This window comes from Papilio xuthus, unplaced genomic scaffold, assembly GCF_000836235.2.
Source record: "Papilio xuthus unplaced genomic scaffold, Pxut_1.1 DF828177.1, whole genome shotgun sequence".
Lineage (NCBI taxonomy): Eukaryota > Metazoa > Arthropoda > Insecta > Lepidoptera > Papilionidae > Papilio > Papilio xuthus.
The window spans coordinates 2692225-2708148 of NW_013530472.1; the positions used below are offsets into that span (position 1 = coordinate 2692225).

The 15924-nt window shown below is 32.6% G+C and overlaps 1 protein-coding gene across 1 annotated transcript; it reads left to right on the top strand.

Moving 5' to 3' along the window:
• The first annotated feature begins 622 nt into the window (after positions 1–622).
• On the top strand, positions 623–15184 carry AcCoAS (acetyl coenzyme A synthase). Its single transcript, XM_013306923.1, has 9 exons — positions 623–1030; positions 6702–6897; positions 8027–8266; positions 8476–8591; positions 8721–8913; positions 11396–11529; positions 13561–13750; positions 13913–14102; positions 14357–15184. Exons 1-9 carry the CDS (start codon positions 729–731, stop codon positions 14791–14793), a joined length of 1998 nt encoding a protein of 665 aa, XP_013162377.1. The 5' UTR covers positions 623–728; the 3' UTR covers positions 14794–15184.
• The last annotated feature ends 740 nt before the right edge of the window (positions 15185–15924 follow it).

Here is a 15924-nt window from a genome sequence, read left to right on the forward strand (position 1 = left end):
ATTCAAATGTCTTAAGAAAGTAAAATGTCAAAACTGACTTAATTGAAGTATGAAAATCAAAATCACAATTTAAATGTTACTTAGTGGAGTTAATTTATTGTATTTTATTAATTAAGTACTACATGTAATAGGTAAATAAATTACATCATTGTGAGTTCAATAAAGATTTTATATATGTATACACCAGAAAAATTAATCGTTTTTTTATTCAATTACAAACCTGCCACTCCTACAAAAATAATTAAGGATCAGTCTCTATTAGACAAGCTCCGTGGTAAGTGAATTTTGCGATATAATCTGCATTTTAGAAGCACTTTACCTGAAATGTGTGCAGCTATATTACATTTCAAATTCCATAATTATGACTTAACTAATTTACAACACCAGGCTCAACACGATAATAATACTGGTTTAAAAAATCTTTTACATAAATAATTGTCAATAATTTATGACAATTCTGATAAACCTGATGTCAATTAACCTCATACATAATTTTGTAACGGTAATAATATCAAAGAGCATTATATTTACGCGCGAAAACAGTACTGTGAACAGCGCACGCGTGTGTCATGCATGCGTCATTGCGTCGGCACCCGCAACCCGGGCCTTCGTTCAGCGCCGGCGCGTTGGCTGGCATCGGCGTTACCGACAAAATCCATTCAGTTGGCGAGAAAACGTTGTCGTGAGTGGTTGTTCGTTAATTATCTACAACAGCGCGCTCAATAACAATGTCGCGCGTGTACAATCCTACCGAATATGTGGTTGAAAAATCTCGCATTAAATCATTTGATAAATACAAAGAGATGCATAGAAAATCTCTAGAGGAACCTGAAGCGTTTTGGTCTGAAATAGCCAAAGATTTCTATTGGCAAACCCCACCTCAGCCGGGAAAATTCGTATCGTACAATTTCGATATAACCAAAGGCGATATCTTCGTGAAATGGTTGGACGGCGCAGTCACCAACGTCTGCTTCAATCTTCTGGATAGGAATGTGAGGAACGGCCATGGCGATAAAATTGCATATTATTGGTAAGTAAAAATTCCAACTCATCATATCACAAAATCAATACATAGCTGAGCGAACATCTGAGACGGCGCACATTTATATTGATTTCTCACTAATCCTTTTCTTATTTTGTTAATGTATTATATAATGTATGTCGTCGGCTATATACTTATTTTTCTTCCATATATCCATGGACCTTGACATTTTTTTGAATTACGAAAAAAACTTCTGTGGTTTTTTGCTTTCTTTATTAAGTGAGCGTATGTCCATTTTTCAGTTTCTTGTTAATTTACGTCATGGGTGTTCTTAGTCCGAAAGTGGAACCTATTTCCTTAAAGATTTCTCATGTCGGGTCTGCAGTAATTGTAATTTTTTCATCTATTACGCACATGAAATATAAAAATGTATACCCTGTCTATCATATAATCTTAATAAAAATATTACGATCGGTGATTTTGTATACAAAGCAAGAATTTTAAAAATATAAAAAAAGAATTTCATTTCTTTGTGAAACATATTGTTTATTTGGCTTCCCGAAATTTGAGTTAAAAGAAATCGCGACATGTTGAAGAATAGATGCGTATTTGATCGATACTAAGACATCCATATTTTTTATATAGATGTTGGTTATTAATAATTTTTATATAACACAATAAATCGCCAATCCGGTTGACCTCCTTGGTTTGACCTCGCTCTAGGGCGCTCTCTACTAAACCTTCTATTTCCGCAGTTACTTTTTTTTATTACGACTTGAATCTACATGCGTTGTTATTTCGTCATTAATGTTTGTACTTTAAAATACGTTTGTTGTAATATAATTCTACATATTTAAGTAAACAAAAGACCACATCGCAGCAATTTTAAAAAATTACTTTGCCATCTTAATTTTTCATCTTTATTTTTTGTTTATCTTTTTAAATCTTAGTGAGATGAACTTTAGTGAAGATATTGTCATCTTTCACATTGTCTTTGAAAAAACAGAGACAGAAAAATGCTGTGAACTCTCACGGTGAAAAAACAGAGAAGATCTATAATTCAATTAATTTCCTATGATAATTATATTCCGCATTGTGAGATGTAATAGGACACTGAGGGAAACGCTACTACGAGAAACAAACTTAGGGAGAACCCTTGCCTGGGAGAATTACTTATTATACCATTTGATGCGAAGTTAAATATTTTTTGTGGATTCATCGACCTGGTGGGGACGGGTTCGATAGATAGTGATGTTAGAAGTAGGTCGGAGCTCGTCCCCCGGGGATGCTGTATGTAGGTCAGTTGCACAAGGCCGGCTGAAGGAAGGCTGTTTCGTAACACATTATATAAGAATACAGGAAAATCTTTAGAGTTGTAGTATACTTTTTGGTTAATCATCACATTGATTTTCAAAGATGGCAACCCCATGTCTTCCAATGACCCATTCAGTGTAGAGTGTGCACACACGCTTGTAATTCAGAAAGTCATACTAAGATTATGTTGTTCAATTCAAGCCATTTTTCTCTACTTTATCTGTATAAGACAGATAAATCATCCGTTTTCGCCTATTCAAATGTAAATCAACTCTTTGTCAGTAACGGATTAGTTGTCAGCGATGAAAGTACAAAAATTAAGTAATGTTTTACATCAGGTTTAACTAGTATTGTTAACAGAATCTGCTTAAATATAAACTTATTTTGTATGTAACCATATTCTCTCCGATGACGACTTATTTCCTGATACGAGATGTGTCATAGGATGCAAATAGCCGGTGAGAACTGTTCGTAACATTTTATTGATGTTAATTGTTGGTACCTACGTTTTTTTAATTAAGAGAGGCGTTATGCATTTTTTAATTCAAGGGTTTTTGTTCACGATGGATTCGAACTTACGACCTTATTTTTCACTCTTAATAAATTTAAATTAGTATCTCTCAAAAAATTTGCAGCCAAGGATAACATGAAGGAGAAAACGTTTAACCTTATTGTTTTAAAAGTTAAATAAAGAACGAGGCGATAATTGCAATTTAAATTTTAACAATCAATTAAGAATTGCAAGTGCGACATATTTATTACGGTGACATATTGCGATGCGCTTCATTTCATTAATTGCTACGGTATTTTTTACCGGTCTTTATGGCGATATTTGGGAGAGGGGAACATTTAGTAGACGTTTATTGGCAATATAACTGCCTTATTGTTGCATTTCCTAACATTTGAGCATGCTTAGAGCTTAAGAGTATATTACATACATATCTCATCGAAAATTAATAAACATAAAATAATCGATTAAAGACCTCATGCTGTGTTGTGAATGCGCTTTGCTGCTTTTTTTATCTGTTGCGATTATATTTATTTAACACCTGTCATTTTTTTATGAATGTTGGTAGCAAAATTTTATGATTCATGTTCACCTGATTATAAAATAAATTTACAACAAAAGTACTGAGATGCAAGATTAGTTCTATAAGTTTTCTGCAATATGGCGATGTTTTATATTACTAGTTAGTTAGTCCTGTTTATTAAAACATGGCCATGAATAATGCAATGATGCTATGCGAAATATTACTTTTAAATGGATACCGAATGATGTCTAAATAAATTGTTTGTTAATATAATTCAAATAGATTTAAGTAATAAATAATAGAAGAAAAACTTACACATTTGGACTTTTACCCCCCTTTACCCCCTTTTACCAATTTTAAGACTATATCTTATCTTATAAATATAAAAGAAATTCGTGTTAGTTACAGTATTTATAACTCAAGAACGGCTTTACCGATATGGTTGAAAATTGGTGAGACGATAGCTTAGAGCCAGGAGACGGACATAGGACACTATTTATTCAATTTTTTTTAGAATTTATGCCTTGAAGAGCAGCTTTTTATTTAACTTACTAATATTATAAATGCGAATGTTTAGATGGATGTGTTTGAAAATATCTCTAGAACGGCTGAACGGATCTCGATTAAATTCGGCATACGTTTTTTTATATATCCACGCGGACGGAGTCGCGGGCGACAGCTAGTTTTTAATACTAGTATGTCCTATTTAATTCAAAACAATAACGGAAGTTCTCTCGACTATTTGACATAAGAAGGTCGTTGGAAATAGCAATTGTAACCTTTCTAAATAAATAAGTACCAACACTAATCTCTCTAAATATACGCTGTAGGTCATTGCTTAGGATTGATAGCTTGCTTCGTTTCGACTTTAAAGTAACAATTATTGTTAATAATCATTAATTCTATCCCTATTATTATGACGAATTTCCAAAAGTATTAACCTCTACAATCAGCGCCAAAATGGCAAAAATGAAGTAAGTAAATACCTCGGCCTTTACCCTGTCCAGTATATCATAGAGGTCAGTTGGTAAATATGATTTTAAATGAGTTTATATTAAGCGGTCACGGTTTCAATGAGGAAAAGTAACGTATTGTTTATAGCGAGTTTTACTTTAAGAATTTATCGTTGATTTCTGAGACTGAAATCCCTTTATAAAATATATCGTCTCATCTTCAAAACAGAGATAACATCTTACTAATATAATAAATGCAAAATTTTAGATAGATGGATGTTTCTTTGAAGGAGTCTTGGAAACGACTCAAAGGATTTTCATTAAATTTGCCTTGTAGCATGGCAGAACACATAGGCATACTTTTTTAACTCTGTGCGGAAGGAGTCGCGGGCGACCGCTAGTGTTACATTCAAATATTTTCATACAATCGTTTGTTGGAACATACAGGCCTTTGAATAATATTACCCTCCTATCAGTCGGGCAAAAGCTGGTTTATAACCTTATAACCATTGACATTCGTAAGCATTACCAGCCTTGCTGTTGACTTCTAATCGGAACAAATACGCGTTTCCGTGTTACATTCTATTCCGAAAATAGTCGTGTCCGAATGAAACTAGCGCGGCTAATGTTCTGTCTTTTGATTGTTTAATGATTTATAAAGTGTAACTTTGGTACTTTACACATACTAAATATACTACGAGGAACCTAACTTTTATCTAATGCGGTCATTTATTAAGAAAAAAACATCTTAAAAACTTTTTCATTCGACGAGTTCGTTTATTTAAAAAAAAATATTCCTAAATTTTTTTTACACCTTAAGTTATTACGATATATCATTATCATCATCATCAGCTCACTATACGTCGACATTGAGTGGCTCAGAGCCTACCCTAAGGGAGGTTATTACGATTCATTTACCAGAAATTAAAAAAACCTTACTATAACATTTACATATAGTATTTGATGATTATATTTGTTTTGCGATTTCATTCACCATTTTGCGATCAATAGGAGGTACCAATATCAGTGAACTGTCAATGACTCCTATAATTATTATTACTTAATCTTGACTTAACCTAATGCGATCAAATTTAAATGTAACAGCGAACTACAACGAAACTGATTGAATTAACTTTTGGAACATGATAAATAATGCTTTGTTAAATCTTATTTCTTAATAATATTATAAATGCGAATATTTAGATAGATGGATGGATGTTTGTTTGAACGTATCTCCAGAACCACTGCATAAATACCACTGAAATTTTGCACAGATGTAGAACATAGTACGGACATTTCTTGTTTGTTAATTATAAAATTTAGTTTGTTTTTTAATTTCGCGCTAACGGAGTCGCGGGCAACAGTTAGTATACAATATATACAGTTAATATTGTTTTAATAATTCACATAAATCTGTCACGACTTTTTACTACATTTTAATACTTGCAAAGCTGATAATTTGTCTGCAAAGTCAGTCATAAGACAGCAACAATCTTGGATCTTTACCTTGATGGTAGACAGACTGTTAATTTCTACCGCTTCATTCTCGACGTCTTGATGCTTGTCGGTTCCCATATCTTTCAGTTACATCTTTCCATCTTGTTTTGAGTCCGTCACGCCTCTTCGACCTTGAGGGGATCTTTGATTAAAAATGTACTTACCATAAATCGCACAAATTACATTCTTTGACTTTTATCTCGAAAGACTACATAAAAATTCAAAGATCACATTGATTACTCAATACAGATCTTCAATACAGTGTTTGTTAATATTGAACATCTGATAACATTGTTTAATTTTTGATAAGATAAAGTTTCTCACGTTTATAAAATATCATAACGTTCATTTTCTCTACATCAAACAAAATTAGTTATACAAATTACAATTTGTAGATTGATATTATTAATTATCTATCGTTTAGTCAATGAATAGCTCTTTTAGTTTCTTATTTAATCTTTGCTATTTTTCATAATATTATATGTTTAAATGCGAAGAGCGTTTTAATTTTCTTAGTGGGAGACGTGCTTGAAATGACGATAAATGACAGCACAACCTACAAATAAACCTATGTAATAATTACTATTATTTGCAGTTTATCAGAAGGATCTTAATTCCGTAGTAGAATTGTAAAAATAAAAAATGTATAATATATTTCACATAATAAATAATTATACCCCGAGTTTTCTGTTCCACTACGGTTATTTATTGGAAAAAAATCTTAATTTAAAATTTTTAGTCTACGCGTATATTTAGAGAGATAACTGTATTCGTTCCGAACAAGGCATCTCTTATTAAATGTACGTAAACCTATCTCTGGACATCCTGTATCTCAGGTTCCAACAAAGTCAACTTTAATCTATATTCATAAAGTTCAATTTGTGTTTGATGATTGTGTATTAATCAAGGAATTATTTGTTGTAGGGAGGGCAACTGCCCCGAAGACTACAGCCGCGTGACTTACAAGAAACTGATGGATCTCGTCTGTCAGTTTGCGAATGCTCTTCGAGACATCGGCGTGTCCAAAGGCGATAGAGTTTCCATCTATATGCCGATGATCTTGGAGACGGTCGTCTGCATGCTTGCCTGTGCCAGGATTGGTGCCATACACTCTGTAGTGGTGAGTTCATGTAACTATTAACAATATAAATGTCAATGTTTGAATGTATTTCGTAAAAATTAGATCTCTAACTTAATATCATCGATCCAAACCACACTTTCCTAGCTGTGGAACACTACTCTAAGCTATCGAATTCCTTTGACGTGTTTAAAAAAGACACGTAATTAAAAACATATAAACATTCACAAAATATGACTGAAATACCAAAATTAAATTTTAGTTTACGTAAACTTTTAACTCAGTTAAATAGCTGGTAATTGGCATGTGAAGGTTATTATGTAACGGTGTACAAATAAATAATACTCAGAGATTATTTACTTAGCAACACATGAGTATTACATAATCGTGAGATCTCAAAGCAATTTTGACTGCGACTGAGACGTAATTACTTAATTTTCTTTTGTTTTTTTTTTACTTTTTTATCTATGTGTCGTAAACTTGCCAGTACGAAATAAATTATTTTTGTTTTTAACGCAACGATAAGTCGAAGAAACATAAAATTATTTAGATTGAGTTCATTAGTTAAATAGAAAGCATATAGCTAATTACTATTAAAGTAATAATTGATGTAGAAATAAAAACATTTTGTGGATATGAACTCGGGTTTCAAGGTAAATATGAAATGATTCTAAAACAATGTAATAGAAACCATTCAAGGTTAGCCGTTGTCATGGTGATAATACCTAACAGTTACAAACTTAACCTCAATTTGTACACATAATTGTTGTTGACCGTGACAGAATAATGTTACCAATGACTTTTCCTTACTACATTTGAAAGCGGATCGATTTAATTACAGCAGAGGATTGTTAGGACAAACAGTTTAGGGTGCCTTTTGAATACTGTCCGGACCTGGATAAGTTTTTAGAATGTTGCAAAAGGGTTCGATCGGGTGAGACATAACTTAAGAAGCGAAAGACTTAACATAGGAATAATTTTGCTACAACTCTAGTTGTATCCTGTTTGTACAACAAAAACACAGTACAACGCATTTGTAATATCAATAGAAAAACCTAATTCGTATCTAATCGTCACAAGAATCCAACCATATTTGTACCAATCTTGGAATAGATTATTGGTTGTATTCGAACACTTCTAATGATAGTTTTTCGTAATCCTTTTGATAAAGTTCGCTGGCTTTTCATCGGATTCTTTGGCGGAGCGTATGTCCGACTGCAAGGCAAAGGTACTTGTAACATCTGACGGTGCGTGGCGCGGCGAGAAGCTGCTTCAATTGAAGAGGATTTGCGACGAAGCTTTGGACAAAGCTAAGAAGATACATAAGCATAATGTTGCGAAGTGTGTTGTGGTGTCCCATCTCGCCCGTGTTACTCCGTGCGGAAAACTACCCGATGATCTCCGTAGTTTGGTAAGTTATAATTGAAGTACACAAATCTGTTGAAAGCTTGGACTGTGGGTTTCCAATCCTGAAACATAGACTTAACGCATTGTTTTCTTTATTTTTTTAAGGAGAATGAGTTCTATACACACTATTGATTTATATTTTGAACTTACTATTTTTTTAAATTGATAAATGCGTAGTGGCCAATGTTTGAATAGTTCAATAATTTCCTTTAGTACAACTGGAATGAAGAAAAAGATTTGTGGTGGCATGAGATTATCGAATCGCAGTCGACTATTTGCCCGCCGGAGTGGATGGACGCTGAAGATCCACTCTTCATGCTCTACACGAGGTAAATACATAAAATATATCTAAATACAGACATAATCATAACAAACATTAGTTGTCACAACGAAAGATGCTTACATTTTTGATGTCGTTCGAAACATTACGTGCATAACAGTTTTTTTTTTTATCGTAGCGGATCTACGGGTAAGCCAAAGGGAGTTTTGCACTCCACTGCCGGCTTTTTGCTCTACGCTGCGGCTACGTTCCGCTACGTGTTTGACTATCGCGACAAGGACATCTACTGGTGTACCGCTGATGTCGGCTGGATCACTGGACATACCTATGTCGTCTACGCGCCTCTGGCTAACGCAGCCACCTCCGTTATGGTAAGTACACATTTTGATGATTGTAATGCAATTAGGTTGAAAATCATAACAACTTACTTAAAACTAGATTGTATAGAATAAATTTCAAACTTACATATATGCTAATTTATAGTTTTTATGGTGTACCATATGAGATTGTAAGTGGAAAGATGAGGATTCATTGTTTGTTCGGTAGGTTGGTACCATTTTGCTCACAAAGCCACATTCTGAGTGTCGATGTTGGCTAGACATACCATCATCCCTAACGACGAGACTGAGCCTACCCTCATTAGAGGTGATTATTTCGATTGGGCAGAAAAAAAAGTTATTAAATTATTTAAATCAAAACTTGGTAACTTTATTCGTTTATCTTCAAAAACTTTTTTTTAATATTTTGACGCAAAAATATTACGTAATATAAAATCTACGTGAACCCTACATTATAACAAGTGACGTAACAATACGAACTCAATATAGTATCCTTATTAAATAGAAGTACATATAACTAATATAGTTCACTACTTTAAATTCCATCAACATTGTTTGCAGTTCCTTTTGCGTAGACGATGATAAAGTACGATACTTACTCACTGTGGTTATTAAAACAGTGTTATTATAAAAGCGAGTCATTCAGGGCTTTCAAACCAAATTTTATCAGGAAAAAAACATAAATTTTTCATTTAAAAATTAAATTTAACAGACTCACATATTTACGATATCAGTAAAGGTGACCTTTAGTGTGAAATATAAGTTATTAAAAGGCATATTATCTTTTTATTAAGACTACTAGCACCATCTAGTATCAGCTTGGCGTAAACATCACAGTCACCGATAGCCAAGGAAAAGCAATTCAAACAAAATCCATGTATTTTCAAAAGTCCACTCCAATGCTGACCCAAAGTGACTTGAGGTCACTATGACCCACATACAATGCCAATAATCGCTACCTCCCTTTTCTTTGTCGTTCAAAGGTTAATCATATGCAATTCTCAGGCCAAACAGTTAACTCGGAATAAAATTATCATAAAAATTAAGTAAACTATTGGCCAACGTTGCCACTTAACGTTAGTTTCCACTGTAAAAACACTTTTTATCTCAATATTTTCTAATAGAATGAAAGGGACAATATATATTTGTAAGCGAGCAGTGGAAGCCAAAGGTTAGGCATTTCTCACCCACTAACCTACTAAGTTATTGTTTTTCTCATGGAATTTTCTTGAGTGACATGCAATATTGTAATCGGTAAAATATACAAATAAATGTGATTTTAAAATCGTATTGTGAGTAAAATACAAATCGAATTGTGTCAATATGTATCGTCAATAGTAGAGTTATTAATTCAAGTGTTAAATAGCTAAAATCAGATAAGACCTAGGTTACAATAGGTTTTCCGTCACGATTCACCTTCAAGATGACCTTGTGAGATACTCAGAGAAAATATGTTAGACATATCTTACTATAATATAAATGCGAATGTTTACATGTTTGAAGTTATCTCCAAAACTGAAGGGATCTCCATGAAATTTAGCATGCATATAGAATGCATAGTGTGAAAGAACACATAGGCTACTAAATATGTTTTTTTTTAATTCCGCGCGGACGGAGTCGCGGGCGACCGCTAGTATTAAATTACCTCTGTTTATAATCTCACTACGAAAATTATAACAGCTATTGAACTGACCGGCTAATCGATGATTTCCGAATTTTAATTTTAGTTTCTTTGTACGTTACTTATTATTATCTCGATGTAATGTAAATTTCCATTATCGATCGACAAAGTTTATCGATTTTCTTTCTTAAATCATTAAAATGCTCCATAAAACTATAATTATATATTCTTTATAACAGTTTATTTTATGTGCAATGTTATTAGGTTGAAGACGGACATGACTTTTTAATAATAGAAATAAATAGCTTGACTATTAAATTAAATATAAAACATTTTATAATTTGTTTTTATTAATTATTCAGTAAATATGTAAAACTCTGTCCATTGTTTTATAACAATAAGGAAATAATTTGACTCTTTAGTTATAAAAATTGTGAGCTTTGACAATGGACGGAACTGATAAAAAATAAGACATTACATTTTAATTGATGATTTAATTGATAATCCAAGAATAAATTTAAAATTATAATATGTTTACATGCTATTTATCGACAATAAGATGGATAAAAAACGTTTTTTTTTGTGTGATAATCCGCGTTTCCCTAAGTCACAATTATCGTGAATCCGATGCAGAAATACATATTGCTATCCCTCTCTTTCTTAATCAAATAGAAATCATAAGTTTTGTACAGATTTTTCTCTTGAGGAAATTTACAACTATCTAGGTATAGTTGGGAATTCTTTGCTTTAGTGACCACAGCGATTCATAGGTGATGAATACGTATATACTTTGTACTATGTTTATACCTGAAAAAATTGGTAAATATTAGACGCAATGCGACGATGGGGTGATGGTGACGTAAAAGTAGTATTAAAGATATTGTTGTCTTGCAGTTCGAGGGCACACCTTTCTACCCTGACAACGATCGCTACTGGTCTCTGGTGGAGAAGTACCACGTCACCCAGTTTTATACAGCACCCACCGCCATCAGGGCTCTCACCAAGTTTGGCGACGAATACGTCAAGAAGTAAGTAACCACCTATTCCAACTTCAATTTTATTTCTAAGTTTAATTCAGTTTAACTGATAGTTACAATGTTGCCTTGTATCACAACTTTCATAAACTTAAATTAACCTAATCCACTTTAATTACAAAATTTATGAATACAATAAGTCCGAATGTATAATAAGATTCAAACTTAATAGAGGTTCGTGGTTAGCTACTCATGAGAATATTACAAATAAATTTAAACTATGTGTGATACCAACGCAACCAAACAATGCCAAAAATCAACTAACCAAAAATCATAAAATGATGTACCATTATAAAAAAAAAAGTTTTACTGTTAGATTCAAAACTATTTAATTTCTCACAATAATAAAAAAGAATGTAACTTTATATAAAGGATGTAACCTGTATTCTATCACAAGTATGTATTTTCTATCTATGAGATGGGAAAGAATTCTCGCAATAAGAAACCACAATTCTTCCTTTTATCTAGCTTAATTAATTTCCAGTTAGGTAAGGTAACTTAAGAAGGAAGTGAATTATAAGCATTCAACGAGTCACACGTTAAACAATTGAGTAACTTAATTATGTAAATGTTACATAATATTATTTAGATAATAAATACACTAGTCAAAGAAATATACGATTTACTAACAAGTTAAGTTTCTTTGTTCAATAATAGTTACTTTGGTACATTTTTTCTTGATCTACTCTGATTTATATGTAAATTGGTTACACGTGTAAAATTATCATACACGAGTTTCATTACTATCTGTGTTAAAAAATCAAATGATTTTGCCGATAAAAAAAACAATGTTAGCTTGGAACTCGCGGGACCTAGGCTGTGTATTGTCTGAGACGACATAATAATACGGCATTGTAAACTGTTGACTAATATGGCTATTGATTTTTTAAGATATATCTTTTCATTGTTAGTGTGTTCTTAAAAGCAATGACAGTATTTTTCTAACACTTCGTAAATAACTTTAGATAATAATATTTGGGGATTAAAATCCTATTCAATTATGTGTTTTCAAATAATTCTAGAATCTTTGGTAAACAATGAATTGGTCGTTCATTAAATCGAACAGGTTTATGCATGCAGATAATTATTGCACATAGGATAACAAATTCTAATAATATCAATTGATGTACTGCAATAATTTGTACTGTGTGCAAACATTCGTACTTAATATCGCGAGCGATCTAAACGGGGTCATTGTTACTTGATATAATCATTAGCAACTCTACAATACGTTTGAGTAATTCAATTAATTAGTAACAACCAAGAGAATTGTACTCATCAACTATGCTACGATCTAGTTAAAAATTAGATATAAAAATGGACTAATATATAATTAATTTAAGAATAAATAGTTTAAAATTTATCAAAGGTTCAAAAAGTTAAATTCACGTAAATTAATGCGTTCTTTATACGTGTTTACTTTAAAATTGATATACACATAAAAAAAAGTAGACGCTAGCTAACATATAACATGAATATATTGCGAACAGAATAAACCAAAATAGCCATGGCTATAAATAAATGTGCAAAAGTCACATCGAATGAACATAAATTGATCACTCATAGCTCGTGAATGGTTGTTAAGGCCAAAATATATTAAAATGGCGATCATGTACGACATAATTTAAACCTTCGAAGTACACAGACTACTAGGACTAGGTTTGTTTTCCCTACGCTACTTTTTGCAGACTAAAGGTGTAAAATGTGGTTTTCTTTAAATTATACAGCCAATAATTTTGTGCGGGTTACAATTGACATTAACCTGAAAATCTATACATAATCAAGTGTCTTAATTTCATAAATAACAAGACGTCATTTATAAATTACGTAAGGATGATTCTGAACATTTTTATCTCTGTCCCTACCTCATTAGATTTTTTGACTTCCCCTCATGGAATTATTACGTAAAAATGACTTTGAAATCAACTCCCTTAATAAATAGCTTGCAGAAATTTATTAGAATAGATCGGTCGTTGACCGAACATATCATTTTTTACATCGTTTAACAATTACTTTTATTTGCAGGCACGACATGAAGACTCTTCGAGTTTTGGGCAGCGTTGGTGAGCCAATAAATCCTGAAGCGTGGCTCTGGTACCACAAGATGATAGGCAACGGCCGCTGCTCCATCGTTGATACGTTCTGGCAGACGGAGACCGGTGGTCATGTTCTCACCAGCCTGCCTGGTGCAACACCTATGAAACCAGGAGCTGCTGTAAGTACATACAATATATAATCTCAGTCTTCGTGTATTAAAATGCTGAAAACTCTCTAGAGAAGATCAAGCAAAGTACTAACAACCCATAACTTCCAAAACATCAATATTTAGATTATTAATAGTTTAAACAAAATATGGAAATAACTTCCTCTATTCCAGGGTTTCCCGTTCTTTGGTGTTCAGCCGACCTTGCTGGATGAGAATGGCAAAGAGATCGAAGGCCCCGGCGAGGGTTACCTGGTGTTCTCTCGTCCTTGGCCCGGTATCATGAGGACCCTGTTCGCTGACCACGATCGCTACGAGAAGGTCTACTTTTCGAAGTTCCCCGGATACTATTGTACAGGAGATGGTAAGGATACAACAAATATTTTATATGGAATAATTTTATTAATCATTACTACATTTGATGAATTTTACTTGTGTAAAAAAACATATTAATTAGGCTGATATAGTAATCAGTGCGAAACAGATTAATTTTAATTATTTCATACATTTTTTGCAATAACTGAAATATATAATGCAAAAATTTACATTCACTAAGAACGGCTAGACACGGCTGTTGGATATTTTTTTAAATATATTTTAATTTTTGTGTATTATCAGGTGCCAAACGTGATGAAGATGGATTCTTATGGGTGACTGGTCGTATCGACGACATGCTGAACGTCTCTGGTCATCTGATGTCCACTGCTGAAGTGGAAAGCGTGTTGACTGAAGAGCCTAGAGTCTCTGAAGCGGCAGTCGTGTCCAAACCTCATCCTATCAAAGGAGAATCTCTTTACTGCTTCGTCATACTGAACGACGAAGCTAAATTCGATGATGATTTAGTCAACTCCCTCAAGAAACGTGTCCGGAACCGTATTGGGGCATTCGCCGCGCCTGATGTTATACAATATGCTCCAGGTTTACCCAAGACTAGGTCTGGGAAGATAATGCGCAGAATCCTGAGGAAGATTGCCCTCGGAGAGCGCGATATTGGCGATACTTCGACTCTCGCCGACCCAACTGTTGTTGACGAGCTGTTTAACAACCGACCTTAAGTTTTGGAATTTCAATTAATGCCGTTAGACATGTTCCTATTTTGTTTTTATTTTAAGTTATCTGAACGCACCCAGTTTATTTCAGATTTAATTTGAATATGCAGTGATAGTTGTGCTTAATATAAGCAATTTAATTGACTTGGTTCAATAGTAAAAGTGATTTAATGGACGTTAGCACAGCTTCTTAGTGAGGTTTAGTTGTGATAATTTTAGGATTAATTTTTAAATAGCTTATACTTATTGGATATCATCGCACAGAAAAATAGACATATTTCTTCATAAATAGATATTCATGAGCGCGCAACAAGCCGTCCTAAATATTTTGATCCGTTTAAATAATATAATGTCGCTAAATTAAAACCACGCCTCATTTATTTTGTATTGATTATTTTTTTAAAAAAATTATGCTTATCTATAGAAGACCAGTGCAATACTTAATCCCAAAAATCTCACAGAATTAAAAAATATATATTTTCAGTTAATACAAAATCTAGTATCAACAAACGCTGTTACTTTTTTTATTCATTTAATCATTTCATTCATTTATTTTTGTACGGCCCATCGTGATTGTATCTTAGTTTGTGTTCTCACTGTCAAAAGAAATGTTTAAAAACATACTGTCGTATCTGTTTTTGTAACACAGAATTTGACAGTTTTTTATATACATGCCTTTTAGCAGTGAAGACTCATTGTATGTTTCGTTTGTTCTTGATTTGGTTTAACTTTGACTTTTGAAGCATTTCGAATTTGACGTATAACCATTCCATTATCGTAAGTGTTAAATGTAAGTTGACGTTGCAGGTAGATTTAAAATTAAAATGCTTTATGTATCTTATTTTAAGTAGAATGTATACATTAAATAACAATGGTTTTTTATTTAATTTTCATTTCGAATTTGCTCTACAAAAATTTTTTTTTGTGATTTTTTTTACAATGACATTATTTATTTATATCTTCAACGAAAACGCACTTAATAATATTATAATTGAGTAAATAAATGAAGTTTGTGAGTGAAACTTTATTTTCTATTATTAAGAAATTAATATGTTTTAGAATCCATTTTTGGGTGCGTCATTGTGTGGTATAGTTTTAAGTTGATTTTATCAAACGATATTAATTTGGAACAAAACA